Source organism: Equus asinus, chromosome 15, assembly GCF_041296235.1.
Source record: "Equus asinus isolate D_3611 breed Donkey chromosome 15, EquAss-T2T_v2, whole genome shotgun sequence".
Taxonomy (NCBI): Eukaryota; Metazoa; Chordata; class Mammalia; order Perissodactyla; family Equidae; genus Equus; species Equus asinus.
Genome location: NC_091804.1, coordinates 38,573,437 through 38,599,878, shown reverse-complemented (window position 1 = coordinate 38,599,878; position 26,442 = coordinate 38,573,437). Strand labels below are relative to the sequence as shown.

General features: G+C 45.7%; 2 protein-coding genes across 37 annotated transcripts in view; one reads left to right on the top strand and one right to left on the bottom strand.

The window, feature by feature from the left end:
- STAU1 (staufen double-stranded RNA binding protein 1) overlaps positions 1 to 14,639 on the top strand; it is a 54,708-nt gene extending 40,069 nt beyond the window's left edge. For 18 of the 33 annotated variants that reach the window (XM_070486100.1, XM_044747985.2, XM_070486090.1 and 15 more), the window contains 8 exons: positions 4,741 to 4,953; positions 6,293 to 6,436; positions 8,610 to 8,756; positions 10,066 to 10,141; positions 10,382 to 10,701; positions 11,535 to 11,657; positions 12,431 to 12,516; positions 13,094 to 14,639. In XM_070486100.1, the coding sequence (XP_070342201.1) occupies positions 4,741 to 4,953; positions 6,293 to 6,436; positions 8,610 to 8,756; positions 10,066 to 10,141; positions 10,382 to 10,701; positions 11,535 to 11,657; positions 12,431 to 12,516; positions 13,094 to 13,109 (1,125 nt within the window). In that variant the 3' untranslated portion in view covers positions 13,110 to 14,639. Of the gene's footprint in view, positions 1 to 4,722; positions 4,954 to 6,292; positions 6,437 to 8,609; positions 8,757 to 10,065; positions 10,142 to 10,381; positions 10,702 to 11,534; positions 11,658 to 12,430; positions 12,517 to 12,728; positions 12,735 to 13,093 lie in introns of all 33 variants that reach the window. The other 15 variants (XM_044747986.2, XM_070486086.1, XM_044747988.2 and 12 more) reach the window with 6 other exon arrangements.
- Positions 14,640 to 24,535: 9,896 nt separating this feature from the next.
- The window catches only part of CSE1L (chromosome segregation 1 like), a 46,319-nt gene continuing 44,412 nt past the window's right edge, over positions 24,536 to 26,442 (bottom strand). For all 4 annotated transcript variants that reach the window (XM_044748164.2, XM_014832869.3, XM_044748166.2 and 1 more), the window contains 2 exons: positions 26,047 to 26,278; positions 24,536 to 25,155 (listed from right to left, as the gene is read on the bottom strand). In XM_044748164.2, the coding sequence (XP_044604099.1) occupies positions 25,066 to 25,155; positions 26,047 to 26,278 (322 nt within the window). In that variant the 3' untranslated portion in view covers positions 24,536 to 25,065. The remainder of the gene's footprint in view (positions 25,156 to 26,046; positions 26,279 to 26,442) is intronic.

The window sequence follows — 26,442 nt, the reverse complement described above, 5'->3', positions numbered from 1 at the left end:
ATGTTATTTTCTCCCAGTGTTGGTGATGTTGGCTTCCCTGGTCTACGCCAGATGAGCTCCGCTCTAAGGAGACTTCTTTCCCCTTGTAGTTAATCCCTGGCCTGTGGGACAACGCTGGGAGGCTGTGCCCTGACCGTGCCCCAGGTGTTCTGGCATCATCGACAGTTCTTCCCGGCGTCGGTTACTGCTGTGCTGGGTGTCAAAAGTGGCTTTTCTGCGTTTCCAAGCTGGCATTGTACTGTAAAGAATATCCCCCCCACCCCGAGTTACATTCATTTATGTCAGTGCAGGTGCATTGCGGCTTTCTTTTTCAGAGTGTCGCTCCGTTATTATCATTGTTGATTTTGATGTTCAAATTGCCATTCAAGCTGACTGCTGTGTCCTTTGATATGCCCTCATCAGTTTGTTTTGTGAGGGGGGCGGGGGCTCAGGTTTCTTGAGGCAGAATTTACATACAGTAAAGTTCACCTTATTTAGATAGACAGTTCGCCGTTTATACAATTTGATGACGGTATGTAGTTGCATAACCGTCACTGTAGTTAGAGTAGAGTAGAACATCTTTCACCCCATGAAGTTCCCTTCGTTGCCCTTTGTGGTCAGGCCCTTCCCTCCATCCTCAGCCTTGGGCAACTGCTGATCTGATTCTGTCCCTACAGCTTTGCTTTTTCAGAATGTTACATAACTGGAATTAGAGAGTATATTGCCTGTCGTGTGGCTTTTTTAACTGAATATAATGCAGATTTTGAGTCATCTGTGTTGCGTGTGTCAGTAGTTCATTTCTTTTTGTTGCTGCATAGTAGTCCATTGTATGGACGTACCAAAACTTAGGCATCTCTTTACCAGGTGAAGAACATTTGGGTTGTTTCTAGTTGTTGGTGATTATGAATAAAGCTACCATAAATATGTGCATACATTTGTAGGGACATGTTTTCATTTTTCTTGGAAATACTTGGGAGTGGATTTGCTGGGTTGCATGCTAAGTATATCTTTAACTTTATAACTTTTTGACTTTATAAGAAGCTGCCAAACTGTTTTCCAAATTGGGTGTATCATTGTAGCTTCCCACAGCAGTGCATGAGAGTTTTAGTTGCTCTGCGTCCTCTCCAGCATTTGGTATTGTCAGGTTTTAAAATTTTAGTCATTCTAGTAAGTGTGTAGTAGTAACTCATGGTTTTAATTTGTATTTCCATGAAGACTAGTGATAGTGAGCATGTTTTCGTTTGCTTATTTCCCACCTGAATATCTTCTTTGGAGAAGTGTCTGTTCAGATCTTTTGCCAATTTTTTTATTGAGTTGTCGTATTGTTATTGAGTTTTGAGGGTTCCTTATATATTCTGAATACAGTTCTTTTATCAGATATGTATTTTCCAAATATTTTCTCCCAGTTAGTGGCTTGTCTTTGGTTTTTTTAACAGTGAGGTCCAAACAGCAGAAATATTTAATTTTGGAGAGGTCTGGTTTGCTAAATTTTTCTTTTATGGCTGGTGGTGGTTGTGTCCTATCTAAGATACCTTTGCCTAACCTAAGGTTATTCTCTTTTGCTTTCTTCCATAAGTTTTATAGTTTTAGCTCTTAAATTTAGGTTTATGATTCATTTTGAGTTATAATTTTTATATATACTGTGAGGTAAGAGTCAGGGGTCTTTTTTCTTTCTTTTGTATTTGGATGTCTAATTGTCCCTGCCCCTATGCTCTCACCTCCCCTCTTCAGATCTTGAGAACTTCCTTACTTTGTGATACAACCAGATGTTTTAGCCTTACTTTGCACTTTCTCTGCTCTAGCTTTGGCCCCAGTGGAAATGGAAATTCTAATAGAAATGGCCTCAGCTGTTCCTCCCAGGAGCCCCAGTTCCCTTTACGCAGAGTGGAGTGTGGAGCCCAAGATGAGGGTGCTGGGTGTGCTGACTGCTGCTGGGGAGCCATCGCTTCCAGGCCCTGCTGGCAGATAGTGCTAGGAAATACGTGTGTTTTTAAAATCACAAGGTTCTACCTCTGTTTTCAATCTACCATCACAGGATTCTTCCTCTCTCTTCCTTATTCCGTATTTGGATCTCCTTTTTCCCATTATGAGAATCTGGTCCCAACAGCATCAATATATTTACCCAACACGATCAACAACAAACCTACTAAGTAAAGTTTAAGATGCCCTTGTAGTTCTTTTTATCTTTATACTGAAGGTGTATCGTTAGCGAATTGTGCTCCAAAGTTACTTGGATTGTTTTTCCCCTACACTAACAGTCTGTTGAAGTGTGCTTCATACACCATAAAGTGTATATATCTTACATGCACAGCCCATTGCATTTTAACATAGGCACAAACCTGTGATTCACCACCCAGATCAAGATAGAGAACATTTCCATAACCTCCAGAAGTCTTTGGGTCCCTCTCCAGTTAAAACCCGCCCAGAAGACGCTGCTTTCTGTCATCAGTATAGATCTCTTTTCTTTGTTCTTAGGCTTCATATAAAAAGAATGATAGTGTGCATTGTTTGGTGTTGAGTTTCTTATCCTCAGTAGAATGTGTTTGAGTCTCATCCATGCATATCAGTAGTTTAGTTTATTGCTGAGGGGTATTCCACTGTTTGAATATAAAACTGGAATTTACCTGTTCTCCTGTTGCTGGACGTGTGAGTTGTGTCCGCCTGGGAAGCTATCGTGAATAAGGCTGCTAAGTCGTCTTGTGTACACGGGCACTCAGAATTAAGTCAAAGGGTAGGTGTTTATAAAAATTGTCAGACTATTTCCTAAATTGATTGTACCAGTTTACACTCTCACCAGTTGCTCTACATCCTTGTCAGTACTTGATATTGTCACTTTTTAATTTTAACCAAATTGGGATGTGTGTGTGTGTGGGGGGGTAGTATTTCACTGTGGTTTCAGTTTCCAGTTCCCTGATGACTAATGATGAGCACTTTTTCATATGCTTATTGGCCATTTAGAGATCTTATTTTGTAAAGTATCTGTTCAAATGTTTTTTTTAACTGAGTAGTTTGTCTTTGTATTATTGACTTGTGGGAGTTCTTTATATTCTGGATATAAATCCCTTGTCAGATATATATATTGCAAATATTCTCTCACATTCTATGGGTTCCCTCTTTTACTTTTTATTTATTTTTTTATTTTATTTTATCTGGGGCTTTTTTGTTGAAGAAGTTTCACCCTGAGCTAACATCTGTTGCCAATCTTCCTCTTTTTTGTATGAGAGCTGCTGTGATGGCATGGCCAGTGACAGATGAGTCGTGTAGGTCCACGCCCAGGAACCAAACCTGGGCTGCCGAAGCAGAGTGCACTGAACTTAACCACTAGGCCACCAGGGCTGGCCCCCCTATTTTACTTTTTAAGTGCTGTCTTTTAAAAAGCAGTTTTTGGTTTTGAGGAACTGCAGTTTTATTTTCTGTATGGATGGTGACTTTTGTGTTTAAGAACTCTGCCAACTCTTGCTCATGAAGTTTTCTCCTATAGGCTTTATAGTCTTAGCTTTCACATTTGGGTCTATGTTCCAGCTCCAGGTAAGTTTTGTCTGTGGTCGAGTTCAAGATTGTAGTTCAGTTTTTTCCCATGTGGATATCTAGTTGCTCCAATACAGTTTTTAAAAAAAATGGACTTTGGATTTGCTTTGGTGTGTTTGCCAAAAATCAAGAGATCATATATGTGCAGGTCTGTTTCTGCCTTCTCTTACGTTTTATTGACCTGTTTGTTTATCCTTAAACAATCCCATGATGTCGTAATTGCTGTGACTTTATAGGACGTCTTGAAATCTGGTAGTGTAAGCCTCTACCTTAGTTGTTCTTTTCAAGGGGGTCTTGGCTGGTGTAGGTTGGATCTGATTTTTATTTTCCTTCTGTGTGATTATGTAGCCACTGTCATATACAATTAGGTTTCTGTTCATATTCCATTTTAGTGTTTTTCTCTGTCGACTTTTTATATTTTTAATATGTAAAACACTAAATGGTTCCAGAAGTCAAAGCTGTACAGAAACATACATTCAGAAGTGTCATCTTGTCCCCTCTACCACAATCTTTTCCACCTGCTGTAAGGAATTAATTCCACGGGTTTCTGCTCTCTCCTTCTTGTGCTTCTTTTTGCAAAAATAAGCGTATATACACAAGTGTATGTCTCTATATATGCATATATATATGTATACATATATATAAAACGCTTTTTTTTTACACAAAAGTTCGGGTATCATAGATACACTTCTACAGTTTGCTTTTTTACTTACTGTGTCCTGGAAGTCACTATCGGTCTTAGAGAAGATTTTCTCATTCTCTTTTACAGCTGCACAGCAGCCAGTATTTAACCACTTCAGTCTTGGCTGGAGGCTCAGAGCAAATATTAAACTTGAACTCTTTTGCAGCAATTCTTTCTGGGCTTTGCCGGGCCAGCTTCCTTTTTGCCACTTAGAGTGGATCACGCTAAACTCAGGGTAGTCTGTGGCCTTGGGGAGGCGTGAGCCATTCTGATGGGAGGCAGTGGTAGGGCATATTTCCCTCTTCCATGCCTCAGTGCATTGGACTCATCAGACCCAAGAACATTAAGGTTGAAAAGTAAGACGAGAAGAAAGCAAGCATGCAGCAGCATCACAGTTTCCTCTGCTGACCTTTCTGCTGCCTCCTTTTCTCGGATCTGCTCCTCGGTTCCCCTCCCTCGTGCTTCATCTGCCCTAATGTGGTGACCAGTGTGCCTGACAGCTTGTGATAAGTGTCTGTCACGCTTTCACTCAGTCTTTCCCTCTGAAACAGGTCGCCCGGGAGAGTGGCCCACCCCACATGAAGAGCTTCGTGACCAAGGTGTCGGTTGGGGAGTTTGTGGGGGAAGGTGAAGGGAAGAGCAAGAAGATTTCAAAGAAAAATGCTGCTATAGCTGTTCTCGAGGAGCTGAAGAAGTTACCGCCCCTGCCTGCAGCTGAGCGAGTGAAGCCCAGAATCAAAAAGAAAACAAAATCCATAGTCAGGGTAAGAACCTTTCTGAATCAAGAGGGTGTTGTCACTGCCCAGAGATGGCGGGGCAATTGAGACGGCTGGTTGCTGACCTTAGGCAAAGGGCTGGGAGCGAACATGCACGCGCCAGGCCTGGTAGACCCTTACAGGGGCCGGTTAGGCAAGCGGGACTGAGCCGGCTTCAGGGGGAGGCACCTGCTGGCGTGCACATGTGACCATGGAGGAGGGCGTCTTCGCACCCCCGTGATCACAGTGCAGAGCCCGGGTGGGGAGAGTGGGTAAACCGTGCTTCCTCCGTCTCACTGGCCGCTGTGCTGTTCTGAACGCAGAGGAGATTCGTGGGAGGACCGATGTCCCAGGGCGGATGTACAAGTGAGACATTTCACTGTACACCTTCTTCCTCTTTTGGATTTTTTAATCCTGCTAATGGACCTATCAAAAATTACACCACAGGGGCTGGCCCAGTGGTATAGTGGTTAGGTTCATGCGCTCTACTTCGGCGGCCCAGGGTTTGGGGGATTGGATCCTGGGTGCAGACCTACACAACGCTCATCATCCGTGCTGTGGCAGCATCCCACGTACAAAATAGAGGAAGATTGGCACAGATTTTAGCTCAGTGACAATCTTTCTCACCAGAAAAAAAAATACCACCACCCCCACCAAAGAAGGGACAGGAGTCCATGTGGGGACATTTGTGAGTGCTGGGATCTGTTCTGATTGTCAGGATAGCTTCACGCTGTATCGAGAGCCACCTTTGTCTCACACACAAGTTAGCATACTGTATGTGCGAAGTTAGCATGCTTTTGCAGTTTCCTTTTTTTGCTTAATGTATCTTGGAAAGTCACTCCTATCAGTGGGTACAGATTCACTGGTGCTGAAAGTGGCCACTGGGAAGTAACTGCAGGCTTCTTAGGTTCTTCTTTCCACGTGGCATCAGCTTGAGTATTTTTTTTTTTAATGGTTTCTGGATTTTGAGTCATTGTTAAGAGAACTGGGAACCCATCTTATAGTACAGACTTTAGGGAGGTTTAAGAATGCGTTCTATATTTTTTCTACCTCTTCCTTTATTGTCATATGTTGAAATTTATTGTTAAAAAGTAGACGTTACAGTGACACTTGCCTACTCACAGTGAAATGTCGATGTTGGTTTGCTAAGAAGACCTTAAAATCACCCTAGAGCAATCAGAGAAACTCACTCAGCATCTTTCAGTTAAAAGGGTTTAAAAAAGATCTGATAAATTCTGAGCCATTAGGTCAATATGAAAGTAAGTCCTGTCATGTCCTGATCTCTGAATTGACAAGGTTGTTTCTGTGACTAACATGGCACACGGTTTCTGCATTAATTGTTCCTCAGCTACAGAGCAGCCCAGAATATGGCCAGGGGATGAACCCAATTAGCAGACTGGCCCAGATCCAGCAGGCGAAGAAGGAGAAGGAGCCGGAGTACATGCTCCTCACGGAGCGAGGCCTCCCGCGCCGCAGGGAGTTTGTCATGCAGGTGGGTCGGCATGGCTATGGGCGGCCCTTCTCTGACCTCGGCCCATCTCAGGGCCTGAGGAGGCCAGGTCCAGCACGTTGGGCTAGAGGGCCACGCCCTGCCATCAAACATTATCGATACTAAGACCATCTTGTTTGCAATAATTTGATGCCTTAAAATGTGCTTGTGTGCACCTCACAGGTGCTGCTGTATCAGAGGCAGCCGCCTAGACGCACTGCGCCAGTTTAGAAGAGTGCTGGGTGGTGGGATTGCGGGTGAATTGTTTTCTTCATTAACCCCCTAGAGGTTTATATTGTTCTTTTCCGAAGATAAATTTTTAAGTTATATCAAAGGATCTATTCCTGCTCCTCCTAATCCTTCTGTAGAACCTGGAGTCCAGTTTGGCTCTTCCTTAGGTTGGGAGGACCCTTTGGATTAGTACAGACTATTTCTCCTTGGACTTAGCTTACTAAACAGTTATTCACATGGGCAGCTTAATTTAATTGTGATTTGAATTTAATAGTGTCTTCTGGTGAAAAACAGCATACTTAACTCTTGTGTAGTGGGTTATAACTTAAAGCACCAAAACTTAGCCTGGTGTGTTTCGCCTGCCCAGTCAGAAGGCGAGAGAAGTAGTGATGCTTCCATTCGACAAGCGGAGGCGGCAGCCTACCGAGAGGGTCAGTAATTTGCCCGAGATCAAATGGCTGGGAGATTTGACCCAGGCCCCTCTTCACAGGCCAAGGAAGGTTTTCCATGACTCTCTCTCAGTTGTGTGACATGGGGCTTTTGGTTTTGGTCTGTGAAGGGGATTGTAAACAGTGTTATGTGCTGGAATATGTTTAACTCTTAAGGGGAGGGTAGTGTGGTGGCAGGGGTGTTTGTGCGGAGACCTATACACATATACATACCTACGTATATGTGTGTGATAAATTTCACTGATGGGAGGGATGTGTAGCACACAATTTACAAATGCTATATAATACATATGGAATACCTCTTTATTGTAAATTTCATACATCTACAGCTTCATTGTGACTGTCACCAACAATAGAGTTATAAAATCAAACTACACATAAATGCTGTATTACCATCCAGTTCAGCAAAGAAGTTGCTTGTGTCATTGACAAATGAGTGTAGTTCTAGCACGAGTATTGGTTGATATTTTTGTTTACACTAGCATGTAAGATGAAAGTAAAACAGTGAAGATATGTCAGAACTTCACACATTTGTAAACAATATGAGTGACTTCTCTGCTGAATCAGATAATTTTTGAAGACTGAAGGAATGTTTCAGTTTCTTACACTAGTTAAAATGTCACAGCTGCAGACTTGACATGCTTTTGAAGCTTAACCTGCATTGATCTTTTCTCCGTCACTTAAGTCTCGAATAGACAGCACAACAACTGAATCCTTGATTTGCAGTACTTGCAGATTTCTGTGGTGTAAGTGCTCCCACCACGGCTGTTTTCAAGGACAGTGACACTGGCCACGGAGTTGGGAAGAGATGGGCAGCAGCACACTGTCATGTAATAGTCACCAAACAGAGCAGACGGAAGAACTGCAGAAGCATAGAGGATTGTAAAATGTGGTTGAATTAGGAAGCGATGAGATTTTTTGTTTTTGTTTTTGTTTTTAAAGACAGCATGGGTTTTATTTCTATTTATTTGTTTATTTATTTTTGAGGAAGATTAGCCCTGAGCTAACATCTGCTGCCAGTCCTCCTCTTTTTGCTGAGAAAGGCTGGCCCTGAGCTAACATCTGTGCCCATGTTTCTCTACTTTATATGTGGGATGCCTGCCACAGCGTGGTGTGCCAAGCGGTGCCATGTCTGCACCCGGGATCTGAACCAGTGAACCCCGGGCCGCTGAAGCGGAACATGCACACTTAACCACTGTGCCACTGGGCCGGCCCCTGATAAGTTTTAAGTATTCATTATTGTTAAAATAATTCATTTAATTATAAGCTAACATAATTTAACGTTTAATAATGGCTGCCTTTAACAACCAGCTTTTCCAATTCCTGAATATTTAATAATAGGCTCTCGCAGGCTGGTGCAGCCCAGCTCCAGGGCCCCAGGTAAGCCGTCTCCAGCTCCTGACCAGTGCTGGGCTCTTTCGCCAGCACACCAGTTCCTGAGCAGTCTTCACTCTGAAGCTTTAAGCACTGATCTGAGTCCTGACTTCTTTATGCAGGTGAAGGTGGGAAACCATACCGCAGAAGGAGCGGGCACCAATAAGAAGGTGGCTAAACGGAACGCGGCCGAGAACATGCTGGAGATCCTTGGTTTCAAAGTTCCACAGGCTCAGCCCGCCAAACCAGCCCTCAAATCAGAGGAGAAGGTGACTGCTCGGGGCTCTGTGTCCTTGCTCTCTAATTGCAAGATGACATCCTCCCCTCATCGTAGGGGACTCTGGCACCTGCAGGGCCCAGTTCAGGGCAGGGTGTCGTCCTGCTGGCAGTGATGCAGCCCTGCCGAGCAGCCCCCCCGCCTGGACCGCTACACTGTGGTCAGAAGGGGAGTTGGCTGCCGTGGCTCCAAGCCTGGCTCCGCGTTGACGGTCGTGTTTCAGCATCTCTGTGGTCCAGGGTGCCTTGCTGGAGGGCAGCGTGCTCCTCTCCATCTGGAGGATGACGGGATTGGGCTGGAAGTCAGCGAGTGTGTGGTTCTGTCATTCGTGCTCTGAGAGGAGGCCTGCCTGAGAGATTCCTCAGCCTCAGGCTTCCTCAGTGGTGAAGCAGGCCGTGGTGTTCCTGGGGCACTGAGACCGTGCGATTTAGAGTCAGGGCCAAATCCATAGTTTAGATTTGAAGTTTCTTTTTTCTTTATGAATTGAACACTAGATGAAAATAATCCCATATTGACAATGTTTCCTCTGCCAAGACTGGTAAACAGTACCCTCAACGAAATCCTTAACTGGCCTTTTTTCTAGCCACTGAGTGGCCCTGCTGGCATAAACCTGAAAATACCAGCAGCTCACTCCCAGATACCTGCCAGTTGTATCAGCAGTGGCCACATAGTTAATAACCATGATGATGAGCCCCAAACACTCATTGGAGGATCTGCGTAGATCCTGGACTTGGCTTTTGGGTTTTTCATTCAAGATCTTCTAGAGCATTCATAGGCATCCTTACCTTCTCAGAAAGGAGACCTGTGTTTGACAAAATTTTTATCTAGTAACATTTTCCCTCTAAGTTTGTTAGCTTTGGAAAGGTCACCTACCTTTTAATTGGATATTAGCTCCAGAGAATGTTTGTTGTTCAGCTTGAATCTAAAAGCTTCCTTCCCCCGCTCGGGCTCTCCCAGTCGCAGCTCTCCCGCCTCCTTCCGGTTGAATGTGCCCCTCTCTTCCTGTGAGTCAGAGCAGAGGCTCAGCATTCAGTTCGGTGCACTTCGTGTGAAGTTCTTTGTGGACAGGCTGACGTGGGCAAGCGCGTCCACTGGGAGGAGGTGGGAGGCCCTGCCGCTGGGCACCAGGGGCGGCACAAGCAAACCAGTCGTCAGGCTTCGAGTGGGCTTCTCTGCTGACTGCCTCTTCGTGTTTAAAACCAAAGATTAATGCTGGTTGGAGTTTGTGTTGTTTTAGACAGCAGGAAATAATTCTTCAACAGTTTGATTTATGCTCATGGCCTTTTTTTTTTTTTTTTAAGACACCCATAAAGAAACCAGGGGATGGAAGAAAAGTAACTTTTTTTGAACCTGGCTCTGGGGATGAAAATGGGACTAGTAAGTGTGATGTTACTATCGTCTTGATCTGAATGTGACTGTGGGATTTGAGTGGTTCCTGGTGATGGCAGAGCTGAGTGACTGAATTCCGTGTGGTAACTATAGTCGAGTGCAGCGTTCGGCTCTGCGTCACCCCGGTGCAGTCATGCGCACCGAGGAAGAGCCAGCGTGGGGTTTGATAGGGTCTTTCCATGCAGTGCGCGTGGCCTCATGTTGATTTGTCCGCCTGTCCCTCCCTAGGCAATAAAGAGGATGAGTTTAGGATGCCTTATCTTAGTCATCAGCAGCTGCCTGCTGGAATTCTTCCCATGGTGCCCGAGGTCGCCCAGGCCGTGGGAGTCAGTCAAGGACATCACACCAAAGATTTCACTAGGGCAGCTCCGAATCCTGCCAAGGCCACGGTAACTGCCATGATAGCCCGTGAATTGTTGTATGGGGGCACCTCGCCCACAGCCGAGACCATTTTAAAGAATAACATCCCTTCAGGCCACGTACCCCATGGACCTCTCACAAGACCCTCTGAGCAGCTGGATTATCTTTCCAGAGTCCAAGGATTCCAGGTAACTCTTAGGCCTGAGCTGTGTTGTCTGTACCTCAGTTTCCCTCTGAAGGAGCTTTGCACCTTGCTTTTTAAATCACGTTCTTTGTCTAGGGGAATGTGTGAGGGAAGCATAGTAAGGGGCCTTACGAGGGGGGGCGTGTGGGGAGCATTACAAGCCTGTATGGTATGAGAAAATCCTGACCTTGGCTAATAACACTTTAAAAATCCAAGCCAACCAAAATAACACAGCCTCTAATCTAGTGGGAGTTACAAATTTCAGCAAGAACAGATTCATTGTGCTGGCCCTGTCTGCCTGGTAGGACATGGCTTCTTTCATTCAGAGCAGAGTTTTTTTTGTTGTTGTTGTTTAAGATTTTATTTTTTTCCTTTTTCTCCCCAAAGCCCCCCGGTACATAGTTGTATATTCTTCGTTGTGGGTCCTTCTAGTTGTGGCGTGTGGGACACTGCCTCAGCGTGGCTTGATGAGCAGTGCCATGTCCGCGCCCAGGATTCGAACCAACGAAACACTGGGCCGCCTGCAGCGGAGTGCGTGAACTTAACCACTCGGCCACGCGGCCAGCCCCAGACCAGAGTTTTTAAGTAGATGTCTAGGTTCCTGGGAGATTCTGGAACCTTGGGGCCTTGCTCTCCTGCCTACAGCCCTCAGTGCCCGTCAGCAGAAGGCCTCTCTGACAGTCTCTTATGCTGAGTGAGCAGGAGTTGGTGTAGCCGTGTCAGGCCGAGACCAGGAGAGGGATGTCATCTCCCCGTCTGCTGGGCCCAGAGCCATAGTCCTGCCCCGTTGATGTCACTGCTTCCCGACCCCGGCCTCAGTTGTCTTTTCCCCCTTAGGTTGAATACAAAGACTTCCCCAAAAACAACAAGAACGAATTTGTCTCTCTTATCAATTGCTCCTCTCAGCCGCCTCTGATCAGCCACGGCATCGGAAAGGATGTGGAGTCCTGCCACGATATGGTACGTCCCCATGGTGCGGGCCTGCCTCGCCTTGTGGCTGCCTCGGGAAGACAGGGAAAGGACTCTCCCCCAGACTTTGAGGACAGGTCATTGTTGTATAGATTCCGTATTTTTGAAGACTTTATTTTCCTTAGTTTGCCGGATTGATTTCTCAGTCCGTTTCTCAGAACTCAGTTGTGTTAGCCAGCCCTTCCCTTCCCCTGCTGACTGGGAGTGGACTCGGATCCCGGAACCCTCGAGAGACGGTGTTCCGTTCATCTCTCACCAGAACAAGGAATGTAGGCCCAGGTTCGCGCAGCCACAGAAAGCCCCTTATCTCAGTATTGTGTTGAGATGAAATTATTGTTCTAAGAAACACTAAAGCAGAAAAGGAATTTATTAAATTAATCTGTGTAAACTGTAGTGCATTTACCTGATGGAATATAATGCATCCGTCAGATTAATGTCTCTGAAGCTAATGTGCTCGAACAAGGAAACGTGATAGGTTTTTATTAAAGCAGGATATAAAATTTGTATAGTCTGGTTACCACCAGGTTAAAAATACTAGAGGGAATATATAGTAAAGTTCACAGGTTGTGAGTCAGTGAGGTAACCATGGATAATTTATTTTTTTAATTTGTATTTTAAATTAAAAATTCAGATATTAAAGAAAAGGGTTATTTAGTGGGACCACCTGTCTTGTTGGGCAATAGAATCCTTCAACGCCCTGTTGTGTCTGATGCTCTGGTCCCAAGCGGTGGCCGTGGTTTGACTCTTCTTTTCATCCCCACTAGGCTGCACTGAACATTTTAAAGTTGCTCTCTGAGTTGGACCAACAAAATACAGAGATGCCGAGGACAGGAAATGGACCAATGTCTGTGTGAGTGAGCTGACTGATGTGGAGAGGCACTTCTGTTCCTCCTTTGCATTAGATTAAAACCGTCTGCTCAGCCAGTAGTGAGCGCTTGCCTCGGTCACTTTCTGCCCCTTTCCCCGGAAGGTCCCCAAGCTTTGGGCAGAGGGCTGTGCCTTTGTCTTCATTTGATTGTGACTGGCAGTCACATAGTTCAGAAATGAGAAATCTTTGCAGAGGTGCGCGTGGCAGGCCCTCCCCTCACGCAGGCCCCGCGCATCTCGCTCTCCCCACGCCCGTCCAGACATCGCGTTTCTGTTTCTTACGTGTCCTTCCTACGTGCTTCTTTACGCAAGTGTACTCGTGTATTTCCTCCCTCATTTTCTTCCTTCCCCCCCAGAGATAACATACTACACACATTGTCCTCCTCGCTTTTCTCACTTGACAGTATCTCCTGGAAAACTGTGCTGTCAGCCAGTTACCATAAACTGGGGCCTGTGCTATTGCATTCACCCTGTCTGCTGATTTCTTTTAATTTTTAACATGGGCTTAATTGTCTTAAATTTCAAAACTGGTGTCATTTTCATTTTTTTCTTCCTTAAAGGTGTGGGAGGTGCTGAACCTTTTCTGGCCACGAACCATTATAAAATCCCAACATATATACTGAAAATACTGAAACTGCTTTGAAAATTTGGAATTTCTGATACCTCCAGTGGGCCGAGAGACATGATGGGTAAAGAACTGGAGACAGCAGTGGTGATGAAGGCGGGAACACGAGGAGGCTGCTGTGGCTGTGCTCGCATGAGCTCTGGTTTGTCCCCACACCGCCGCAGCTCCTGGGGGAAGGCGGGGCCTGCCAAGCAGCCCTGGCTCGATTGGGAAACCAGCAGGTCCATGCCCTGGGCACCTCATTGCTTGGTTTGGTTTTTTGTTTCGTCTTGGGGCTTTTCTTTGCTGTGTGAAAGAAGAAGCAGAAAACAGAAAGCACGACCCCTTCTCAAACTGGCTTACTCCAACACTTTGGGACAAACCCTGGACACCCACGCTGGAGAGGCGCCTTCGACCGGCCCCGGAGCTGACAGCACGAGGGGAAGTGAGATGCTTCCTGGCGCCAGCTCCCTTTCAGGCGTGCTACGGCCCCTCACCCCGTGGTCCCCACACCGTCACCACTGCTTTCTCTCCCAAAAGAGATATGTATTCTTAGTTTCATTATTTTCTTTTGATTGAAATGACACTATATCAATTTTCATTTGAGAGTTTCTCAATTGTATCTAGTTACATAGCACAGTTTAGAAACTTGTCTGAGACTGACTTTATCAGTAATCTAACCGGCAAAGATCATATCCATGTGTATGTGGTTATACATTTTTATGTTATTGAAGACTAACCCAGGACCATTTCAGTGATGCAAATTGTGTGCCCTCTGGTTTAGCTGAAACAGTCCTGGACTTCTCAGAAATCTTGATGAGGTCTCCCACAGTTGTATAAATTGGACAATTTAGGAATTTTAAACTGTAAATGATCATTTGGTTCCTTTTCTATTTTATTTTTGTTAAATGCAACAAGACATAAAAAATGAACTTTGATCTTTGTTTTAAAGATTAAAAAAAAATTGTGTGTCTATCCTTATGGCTCTTGAGGACATGGCGGTCACTACACTGCAGGATATGATCTCCACGTAGCACATATCAGGCTGCAGGTGGGTTTCCTTGAGTGCTTTATACTGTTGGTTACATCTCCATGCAGGGCTGAAGAGAATGGCCTGTTTATCTCTCAAACTGTGTTGCTTTTGATGTTGTGTTACTGCGCACGGAAGTGTGTGCAGCAAGGTCCTGCCTCCGGCCTGGTGAAAGCGCGGTGGCCTTGTGAGCTCAGTACGGCTTCGATTCGTTGTTTACGCTGGAATTTTTTCTCCCCATGGAATGTAAGTAAAACTTAGTGTTTGTCACCAATAAATGGTAATACTAAATTTTTTTTGTTAATTTATTCTCAAATGCCACTACTGCTAGGTTGGTGCCCTCCCAACCTACCCCTTACCCTTTTTTTTAAGAAAAAGAACTTTGTAATGCTTGTGATTCCATTTGGGCAAATTCTGAAGATCTGAAATAACTTTATATCAAACCATTGATCAATAAACAGCTACTAATGAATTTTTGGTCCTGTTGAGCAGTAACTAAAGAGGTCAGGGAAGAAGTGAGGGCACGGAGGCATGGGGGGGGTGCTGCCGGAGAGGCTTGTGGGTGCTGGGTGCAGGGAGGTGCCTCACCTGAAGCTGACATTGTTGCCCAAAGAAGCGACCTAGGGAGAGACTTCTGACACCGTGAGGCTCCCACTGCGCTCGGGTGCGCTCGCCCTCAGAGCAGTAAAGGTGAGCCTGGCTTAGCCTGGCTGAGGACTGGGCTGGTGGTTTTCTGTTTCCTAACTTTAGAAGATGCTCGTAAAGGTTGTTCACTGTAAAACCAGCCTATGGATTGAACTTGCAGAATAACCAAAAGTGATCAGAAGGTCACGCGGAAATGCTAGGGGCAGAAGGGGATTCAACCCTGCCGGGATAAATGCAGCGGGCGGCAGAGCGGACAGTTGCGCTTCCCCAGTCCTGGACACCCGCATTTCTCCAGGGAGCCCTGGTCCATTTTAGTGACAACATTTAGAAAGCAAGACCTGGGTGCTCTGAGCACCCACTGCTGCAGGGGTGTTGTTTCTGGGCGCTCTGAGCAGCCAGCTAGGAAGTGTGTGTGTGTGTCTGGACGTGTGTGTGCATATGTACGTACACACACGTAAAGCCGTGCTCTTACACCGATACGCCGGCCCCTCAGGGTTCTTCACAGCCTTCCCCCTTCTGTGTTTAGTACTTTCTCCAATGTTGAGATTACAGCCAACCTTGCAGCCTTGCCGGCCACCTTCTTCCCCTGCCACCTGCCACTTCTGCCCTCCACTAGGTGTCTGTTGGGGATGCGCTGCCTCACGGGATGTCCGCCTGGCCCTCCATGCTGTGGGGGAGAGGGGCAGGGCGGGACGGTAGTCTTAGGCGTCAGCCACAACTTCCAGTTGGCTGTCTCCACTTGGCCCTCATTGACAGCACTCCAAAAAGGGGAAATTTCCCCTTCATATCACGGATGTTGTTAGGAAGGATTTCCAGGTTCCTCTGACAAACGGTTTTTGAAGGTGACACATCTCTGACTGCTTTGGAAAGATGCCCAGATGGCATGTCCTTGAATGTTCTTTGACTGCCACCTCTCAAACCACCCTTGGCCCTGGGAAGACCCTGTAGCTGTCCTTCCCTGCTGAGGACTCGCTGACAGCAGTACCTCTTAGCCATCTCAATGGGCTTTGAGAGCTGCCTGAGAATCAAGAGTTTGCACTCAATTGTATCCCAACACGATCTGTCTTTAAGAATTGCAAGAGGGCCAGCCCCAGCGGCCTAGTGGTTAAGTTTGGTGTGCTCACTTCCACGGCCAGGGCTTTGGTTCCTGGGCGCATACCTACACCACTGACTTATCAGTGCCCATGCTGTGGTGGCAGTTCCCACGCAAACTAGAGGAAGATTGGTAACAGATGTTAGCTCAGGGTGAATCTTCCTCAGCAAAAAAAAAATTGCAAGAACCTTTGAGCCACAACTAGGTACTTCTGCCCTTGGGACAGTGTATGCACTCCTGGTGTCCAGACTGTAGGCAGAAAAGCAGACAGGAAGGCACCTGAGAGGCAGATCTGAAATAAAGGTGCTGTAAGTCAGCCACGATAAGACTGTGGGTGTTAGGATTTGTGGAGCATCGATCCTCAAAGGCAGAGACTCCTATGGTCCTTGGGATAGACAAGCTTGGGGCTCAGTCACTCCACAGTGAGTGTGTTGACAATACGTCATGCCTTTGTCAAGTTACTCTTATCACAAAGAGATTTTTATGAGTAAAGATGATTTCCTCTTAACTGGAGTTTTTGTTTTCTTTTTAAAGGCCGCCTTGAGCCTGAGAAATGTGAACTACAGCTCTTAGAAAAGAGTCACTTCCGAATCTAGGTTTCTTTCCGCGGCTCAGTGAACTAACGTGCATGGCTTTGTGGTGCAAATGCCCAATACGGCCGCCTTGGCCTTGGCCTGGATCCGAGGCTTCTTAGGGACAGGAGGGAGTCTGGGATCGCTGTGAGCAACAGGACAAGAAGTGGGCCAGGGCTTAGGAGGAGTGTGCTGCTGCTTGCTGCCCAGGAGCTAAGCCGAGCGCAGTAGATGCCCATCCAGGAAATAAACCTGAGAATGGAGGCGTGTAGCTTTTTGTTTGCATGTAATCACTTTCAGAAACGTCTCTACCATGCTTAAGTGCACCCTTAGAAACAGACAAGAAAAACTTAACATGGAATTCCCAAATCCATAAATAATGAATTTGCCAAGCACTTCAGCATTGCTGGGTTGGCAGGAAGGAGTTAGCCAATTTTCTTGAATCGGCTTTTAAAGAAATGTTCGTCCTTTGAAGAGGCAGTGGCGAACTCAAAGACAGGAGGGAGTGAGGTTTCAGGGTGTGAGAGCAGCAGTGATTTTCCTGGAATTCCTTTGTCACTGTGTACTTGCAGTGCTGTGATTAATGCACATATACACGGTGTGTAAATATGGAATATATATGTGAAAATAGAATTTTAAGACATTTTCTAATTAGACTTTTTTGTAATTTAAGTGGCATCCCAATTTTTACTAGCAAGTGTCATATATAATTTAGGCAGTTTGTGTTGCTTTGCTTAATAGGTGCTTAATAACCCAAGTGTGACATTTTTAAAATGTTTCCTTTGTACATTCTTTCATGTTTGTCAAAATCTACTTTGATGGAAACACCCACTCGGCCTGCAGTGACAACAGTAAAGTAGGCTTTGTGCAGTGCTAATTTTAAAAGTGATTTTGAAATTTAAAAGTAAGCTGTGAGGGGCCGGCCCCATGGCCGAGTGGTTAAGTTCACACGCTCCGCTTCGGCGGGCCCGGGTTTTGGTGGTCTGGATCCTGGGCGCGGACATGGCACTGCTCATCAGGCCATGCTGAGGCAGCGTCCCACATAGCACAACCAGGGGCACGTACAACTAGAATCCACAACTATGTCCTGGGGGGCTTTGGGGAAAACAACAACAAAAGAAGATTGGCAACAGATGTTAGCTCAGGTGCCAATCTTTAAAAATAAATAAAAGTAAATTGTGAAAAATTTGCAAGTTACCCCCCAAGCCCTCTGTCCAGACACACATCTTATTTTCCCCACCCCTTTCACACGCAGTTCTTCACAGCTGTGTCTGCGGTGCACACAGTGGTGCTCTCCATTGTAAAGCTGAGCTCTGAGGTATGATCTCAACAGCCTGGAGCTTGGTGGGGTGCAGGCAGGCTCAGGCACGCCCCCGGCCCCCACCTCCCCTCGAAGCCTGCCTGCTGCAGTCACGCTGGCTCCAGCCTTCTGCTCATTGGGGATGTCCTCCCATCCTGAGGCTGCAGAAGTAGCGGTGGAGCGTCTCTCTCTCTGACCTTTGACACTGCTGAGCTTGGAGGGATCAGTGGGCAGTGGGTGCCACTATGGAGTGAGGATCTATCTGAATCCTGTCACTTCTTCAGACTGTGCTTTTGCTGTATCTCCCAAAGGCCTCAGGAAATGGCCGGAGATTCTCTGTGGTTTGGAAGGCCCCTTGGGCCTTTTGTTTTTCTGTGCAAATATGCCCTGGGGGGGGGGGGGTCTGTCTGGTTGGCGTCTCTGTCCTGTATGGTGAACACATGCTCACCTGGTCAGTTGTTAGAAATGTGCTGGCGATTTGGGAACATATGCCTGAAAATTCTGGGGGCCCTGGGCAAGTTACGTTCCTGCTCACTGACTCCTCGGCTTCATGGACAAGAACACTGTAAATGTGGCTAAAGGCGGAATCAGACTCCAGCTAAGAAAACCGCAAATGCTCAGACCTCCCCTAGCCCAGGGACCCCACTGATTTCTGGCCATGTTGTATGGCTATGTTTGGGAGTTAGGCTTAGAGTGTTTGTTTGTTGGCAACTGGTCTGTCCCCTGAAAGCCCCAGAGTCTGAGTGGCCCCAGACCTGGCCTAAGTCTTTCTGAGGTGGTTTGACCACCTTTGTCATTGCTCCCCTCGGCCAAGTAACATTTTCCCAAGGTCCTGCATGAGAAGCGGCATGGCAGACGGTGGATTCCATGTGGATGCGGCTTCTGTGCTGTGAAGAGCACGTGCAGACCACCCTGTGAAGTGCCAAGATGCTGTAATGTAGGGGGGTGAATATTTACAACTGGCAGAGGAGGAATGAAGACCAAGGTGGGTGGAGGCCACCTAAGAGCAACGCAGCGTGCTGGAAGGAAGCACATCTCCGGAGCCAGGTGGGCCAGCAGATGATCCTGATCGCGGTCACCTCTTCACTGAGACCTCAGACAAATTATTTCACCTCTCTGTGCCTCCGGTTTCCTATCTGTAAATTAGAAGATAACTCATCTCACAAGGTTGAGACAATACATATCAGTAGCTTCCCAGAGTGCTCAGTGAACGTTCTCTTGTTCTTACGGCCCTGCGACGCCCGTAGAAGCCAGGTGCCCCCAGTTTGCCTTGGGAGCCCGTCACTGGGCTGGTGGAGAGGATTTGCCCATCTCCCTGCGGTAGATGTTTTAAGTCTGACTCCTCCCTGAGGCGCTCTTCCTCGTTCTGTCTTCCTGTCTAGTTCCGGGGCTCTCCTCATGGAGATACAGATCCCAGTTCACTTCCCAGTCTCTCCTAAGAAAAAGCATGGAGACAGATTCCATGAGAGCAAGAACCCATCTGTCTCAGCTGTAGTTGGAGGGAGTACGTGAGTTCCGGCAGAGGCCTCCTGAGCCCGACAGGCCCCACCTGCCATAGCCGTCTTCCGGCAGCCACTCTGTGCAAAACCACAGCTAAGTTCACATCTTTCAGAGGGGATCCATTCTCCTTTGAGGCCGTGAAGCTTTAGACCACTGTTCCCCAACAGTGCTCACAGCTTCTGCCCTGTCCATGTCTCTCTTTGATAGATTCACTCTTCCTCAGCTTCATCCTGAGTCAGCACGCACCAGCTTGAGCGTCAGATCAGCTGGAGGGAGTGCTGTTCAGAGGCGGCTGGGTCCCATTCTCAGATGTCTGATGCAGTAGGTGTGGGGCTTAAGACTGACTCTGAGAACCACTTTCCTAAGCAATAACATCCAGCAAATTGCTAGTGATTTTTTTTTCTAATATAAAATAACTATAAATGATAGATGTTCCTTTGGATGGCACTGCAAATCCTGTGAATTGTGCTGAGAAATGCTGCGTTTGACTAAAAGGAGGGCAGCTTTGGCCACACTGTTTCAGACACATCCCAACTGGCTCCAGAGACTGCTGTCCAAGCGCAGAGGCAGTCTGTCCTCAGGACTGAAGGTGGTTTCCTAAGCAGCCTGTTAGGACGTTGGGAGGGACTGGACTGGTGGCCTGCGACAGGCGGGTCAGAGCTGAGGGATGTTTGTATGGCTGGGGTTTTGGAATGCCACCTGTGGCAGTCAACTTAATTCACTGCCCCACCCTGCTTCTCCTCTGGGAGGTTTTGCAGCTTCCGTGATTGACAGGCCAGGATGCTCAGCAGGCACCATCATAGGGGTTGTTCCCCCGTCCTAGCCTGAGATCTGCGTCACGACAGAGGAGGCTCTCCAAGGGCTGGCTCCAGCTCCACTTAGGACCTCAGGAGTGGGACTGTCCAGCCTTCCTAGGACACTAAGCCAGATATCTGGGAGTGGCAGGGCATGGTGGGTGCTAGGCTCTTAGAGACAGATTAGGATCTGTCTTCTCAGCTGTTTGCTGCAGAACCCAGGTCCCTGGGAGCAGCAATTATTTTCCCTTTTAGAGTCAAAATGTTGACTCTAACTGCTTGCAAGGAAATGGACCATTTTTCCGGTGCAAGGTAACCTCTTCTCTCGTTCAGTCCCCCCGCCCTCATACGTCTCCTTTTGTGTTGGGTCTGAAACTTTCCCTGACCTGTCTATTGTGTCTCTTTCCTCCCGCGGGCAGTGCTTCCACATTGCCGAGTTCTCTCACATCATCCAACTTCTAAGGGAGGAAACAAATAGGTAATGACTTCATATAGTTCGTGGCCGCTGCCTCCAAACACACATGAGCATCTTAAAAACAGCCTTTCCCACCTATCACACAGCAACCCCAGGGAAGGGTGGGGGGCTGAGGGGAAGAGCGTTCCTCGATTATCAAGTGCTCTTAGGTTGTTCAGAGAATCCACTGGAAATCACTTATTTTCAATGGGGCCATGCAACTCCTTTGCCCTGTCAGAGAGCAGTCCTACTAAGAATACCTCAGGGGGACCCAAGAGCAATCTTACCTTGTAGTCACACCTCAAGCTTCTCAGACAAGGAACAAGAGCAAGGACAAAGCAAGATTGGGATGCAGACCAAATGGTCAGCTTTTCTGAAATGAAACAAGAGGTCACATCCAACGGGCTGGATAGAGGGTTGTATGTGGGCTCCTGCAAGAAGGGACAAGGTGCTGTCTGTCACACAGCCAAAAACACCCAGTGTTTATATTTTAAAAAGTTATCAGCAAAATGCCTCATGATCATGCCCTTGTTAACTGGCTGATCAACCTGTTTCTAACTTTTGCCAAGTCATGCCCAGTGCTCTGGAGGCCATGCTGCCTGGGTATGAATCCCAGCTCCATCCAGCTGTGTGACCAGCTAAGTTCCCACACCACTCAGGAGGGAGACTTGTGGGCCTGTCACTTTCTCAGGGCAGAAAGACTCACTCACATCTAGTTCTCAAGTCTCCATGGAACACTGTCGAAGAGGGGGCTCAATCTGCCTGAAAACCACTGTGGCCCACAAAAGCCGGCAAACTGTAAAAAGAACATCTCAGAGAAGAGTGGAATGGATGCCATGCAACACTCAGAATGAAAAAGAAAGCTAATAAAACTCCAGGAAAAAACAAGTCGGGATCCAAATGGAACAATCATCTAAAATGGGGCATGACTTTGAGCAACTGATGGAGTATGAGGAAAAAACCAATCCATTTGACCTCGATTCTAGAAGCATTCTATTTTGTGGGGTACAGAAGTCAAAACATTGGACCAAGGGAAGAGGAAATGTAATCTTTACACACTGCTGGGCCCAGCCCTGAACACTATTTACACTATCCTAACAACTCAAGTACTGTTTATGGGTTTTCCTTTTAAGAGAGACCTACAGATAAAGTACAGAAAACTACTGACTACTGCGCGGACTGAAACTCCAGCTACTGTGATGGGTGAAAGCGAAGGCAGAGCTGACAAGGTAGAGGTGGAGGGTGGCGAGACTGCCTCCTCATCACGACCAAGGAGTCCAGAGACTGGCCAAAGCTGGTGGGACGAGAGTTAAGATTATTAAAGAAAGAAAACTATACAATGTTATTACTTAAAAAAAAACCTAGGAGGGCAGAAGTAGTAATGTGAACTAAATTCTTATTTTTCATAGCAGGGAGTTAACAGATGTCTTAAAGTTTGCTATATTAAGAAGATGAAAAATTCAGAAGAACTAAAGGCAGCACCAGTTGCCAGTTGTTGCTTCCAAGAGTGGAAGTTGTAATAGGGTGATAGAAACTTGTCGCTCAGTTATATAAGCCCTCTTTACTATTAGAATTTTACCCCATGCACATAATAGTTTGATTGAACACCAGACTGCTTATGCCCCTCTAGGCGAGAAATGAAATACCATTTTCACCCCCTCAAAGTAACAAAAGAAATAATGCCCAGTGTGGGTAGGGGTGTCCCACAGAAATTGGTACAACCTTCCACAGGGTGACTGGCCCAGTATTTCCACCTTCAGGAAACAAAGAAACAAAGGTTGATGTATAAGGATGTTCACTTCAAGAGTTCTTTATAAAATAAAACGTTGTTTATAAAATAAAGTCTCCACATGTCCAACAACGATTATAATTATATATTATAATTTGGTAATGATATATCCAAGTGATAAACCATATATAACCACTAAAAATGTTTACCAAGTAAATGTTAACTGTTTAAAAGGTTTTTAAAAAGTATATAAAATTATATATACAGAATGATCTCAACTTTGTTTAGGGGGGGAAAAATGGACCAAAATGTTTAAAGAAGGTAGGAATATGGATGACTTTTAGTTTTTAAATATTTTTCTGTATTTTCCAAGTTTCCTATAGAGAAAATACATTTATAATCAGATATCATTTTAAAAATCAGGTCGCTATAAGAGGAGACACAATCCCACAGCAGGGGGCGCTCATGAGGGACTCTGCAGTGACATTTCCCCTGTGTCTAAAGGGCCTTGCCCAGTCCAGGACTCCTCCCCAAAGTCTTCCCACTGACCAAGGCCGCTACATTATTGGCGTCAGGGCAGTGTTCGTGGTAACAAACACTTCTCCCAGCCAACAGCCCTGCCTGCCCCCCCGCAACTTAAACAACTATAGCAGCTTTTATTTATTGGTACTCACTCTGTATATGTTCTCTGCTTAAGTACATGTGTTATATCATTTTAGTCTTACAATCATCCTGAAGGTGAATATTCTCATTTTTCAGAAGAGGAAATAAAAGGAGAGGTCAAGTCATTTGCTCAAGGTCACTGTGAGTGGCACAGTTGTAATCCAAACCCAGGTTGGCCTGGTCCCAAAGTATGAACCCAGCTTTTCATGCCCACAAAGAATGAGCAATCACCTCTGAGGAACAGTCACTAGCATTTGTCACTCGCTACAGCAGCTTCAGCCCACCTTCTCGAAAGCCTTTAAAAGCTAGGTGTAAAAGCCGTCTCAGGGGCCGGCCCCGGGGATTCAGGTCACGCGCTCCGCTTCGGCGGCCCAGGGTTTCGCTGGTTCGGATCCTGGGCGTGGACGTGGCGCTGCTCATCAGGCCATACTGAGGTGGCATCCCAAATGCCACAACTAGAAGGACCCACAACTAAAAATGTGCAACTATGTACTGGGGGGATTTCGGGAGAAAAAAGCAGGGGGAAAAAAAGATTGGCAACTTTAGTTTGAGTTGTTAGCTCAGGTGCCAGTCTGTAAAAAAAATACATATATATACATATATATGTTTGTAGTTGCAAAATGGATCCCAATAGTATCTGCATATCTTTCTGCCAATGACCATTTAAGCCAAGTAGTAATCTATGATGTAATGCTCCCCTTACTATGTCAAAGCTAACAAGGGGCTGGCCCTGAGGCTGAGTGGTTAAGTTCACATGCTCTGCTTCAGCGGCGTCCCACATGCCACAACCAGAAGGACATACAGCTACAATATACAACTATGTACTGGGGGGCTTTTGGAAAAAGGAGAAGGGGAAAAAAAGCTAACAAAAAGACCTAAAAAATGAAATGTTTAGATTGGTACAAGAACACTTACATTAAGCTGGAAATTTCTCAAGCAACACTACAAAAACAACATATGAAGGAAATAGGGCATCCAAGTTGGGTGCCTGAATTTCAAAAATAAATACATCTGTGCATAATGAAATTCCAGTTTAACTGCATTAAATGGACAACTAACAATTCCAGCCTAAGAAAACCAACCACGCCTCTGAAACCTTAGATAGCCTGATCGTTTATTCTGTAAGACGACTGCCCCAGCACGCCTGAGGCCGGGCCAAGGGAGGGAGCTGCTGCAGCCTGGCTCCGCAGGCAGCCTCTGCTAGGAGGTACCCACTCCTCTGGCTCTTCCTAGACCTCAGGTTCTGAGATGCCACAGTGTGAAAAGTTCCAAGAAACCTCTGGTCTACAGAGAAGAAAGACACTGAAAAAGAGCAAATATCCGCCCCATCTAAAGGCCTCCCAACAGCCTCGTGAAGCCAGGCAGAGCATTTCTCTTCAATCCACAGAGGGAACCATCTACCCAAAGTTCACGCTGCCGCCTAGGAGCTGCTCTAGAAAGTTCTAATAGATAAGAGGCAAACTTGTATTAAATGTCCCTTTTCCCTTGTAGAAAAGACTAAGTAATCTGAGTTTGAATTATTTAGAAGTAAGGATTTTATGGAGTCCAGGAAGGGAAAGGAAAAATTTAAAGAAATTCATTATAAAAGTATCAGAGCACCAAAAACCTGTCCTTAAGATGTTCTTATATACGTATCTTAGGGCTTTTTTTTATTGCTGATCACAGATTTAAAACTATGAAATGTGCATTTCTTGGCAAGTTACACAAATGATTCTCTACTTATTCACATTTCCAATAAAAGCTTGAGGAAACAGACAAAAATACAAAGGACAGGAGAAACACGAATGACAATAGCCTCAAAACAAAAGGATTAAGTAACAGAAAAAAAGTCTCCACAGTCAGTGTCCGTCAGAATTTTAAAATCATCCAAAGGGAGCGAATGCGCCACTCAAATCAATGTCATACACTAACTATTAATACGTGTTCCTTGAAGCTGCAAACTGGAAAAGCCACCCACTTATTATTTATGACCACACAAACCACCTAATCTGCTCAAGGTTCAGCTTAAAGCAACATTTAATATTCTTTACAAGATGGAATTTGTGACACGTTCAAAAGGAAAACTTGCTTTGTTTCACTGCAGCCGTGCTCAGAAGTCTACGTGATTTCCTCAGAAACCATCCTGGGCTTAGCCAATAAAATTGCAGTTCAAAGCAGCGTCACACTGGCTTCCTGAAGGTATCCTTGGAGATACTGGAGTGCTTCTGCGTTGAGGCTGGTGCTCACCATTGATGGAACCTGCAAGAGATGGGAAACACACATACTGGCTGTTGGAGATCCTAACACACCAACACAAACCCCATCATCTATGAGAGCGCTGCCACAGCTCTGGGAAGGGAAGTCTGTCACCAATAACTGTTAAAGGGATTCCCAAGTAACTGCTTTTATGCCTTCAAAAATGGACACGTCTGAAAAGTGGATCCAAAGGAATCACTATTGTTCAGTGTGATAATGGCATTGTGGTTATGCTAAAAAAAAAAAAAAAGTCCTTATTGGTTGGTGATGCATAATGAAGTACAGAGTGGAATGACATGATGCCTAAGGCGGCTTGCTCTAAAATCCTCTAGCAAAGGAGAAAAAAGGACAAACAGATCAAACAAGATTGGCAGAATACTGGTAATTAGTGAAGGTCTGCACATGAGCATTCATTATGCTGTTTCTATGTGTATTGGAAATTTTCCACAATGAAATAATAAAAAATATAAATTTTACCATATAAAATATAAGACTCTGTGAAAGGTGCCAACTAATGCTATATTAGCCATTGTTAGGTTTACTCCATGATCCATTATTTAATTTGAGTATGCTGCAGTTAACAAAAGAAAATAAATGCCTGCATTTTAATGATAGAAGGATTATTTCAATCTCGGAAATAAATACATTTTTATTCAAAGGGTTTTATCCTCTGCTTTGTCTTTACTCCAGAAATCATTCACTTAAAATACATTTGTAGCACATCATAGAAGAAAAAGGAAAAGTCCCATCATTTTAACTCAAGAAAAATAAGCCTTGACTCTAACCCATGGGATGTTGTTTGATTATGCTGACCAGTGAAAACAAGCAACTGTTACCACCCAGCCTTCCCAGAAAGCCCACATTCCTTGTGGAGCTCTGACAGCAGACACTCACCCTCCCTGGACAGGCAGTGGACAGTTTGTGAAGTGACTGTGCCAGGTGCACTTTGGGGTTGTTCACCATTTGACCTACAGGGTCATGCTCTTTTTTCCCAGCAAATGCCAGCTGTGAGAAGGCGGTCTGGTATCCTGGTGTATCTTCTATGTCAATAAAATGTTCTTCATCAGGAATGGTGTCATCTTCAGGTAACTCAAAAAGGCCAATCAGGGACTGTAATAAAGGAGTCCTGGATTGGAAGAAAGGATCAAGATAAAAGATTCAGTAAATACTTTGAAAATTTAAACAATAAGCAGCAATTCCTGAGAGAAACAAAAGTATAGACTCACAGTCTCAAGAGTAGAAAGGGGCCTCGGAAAGACAGACAGACAGACATCAGTGCTCCTGCTAACC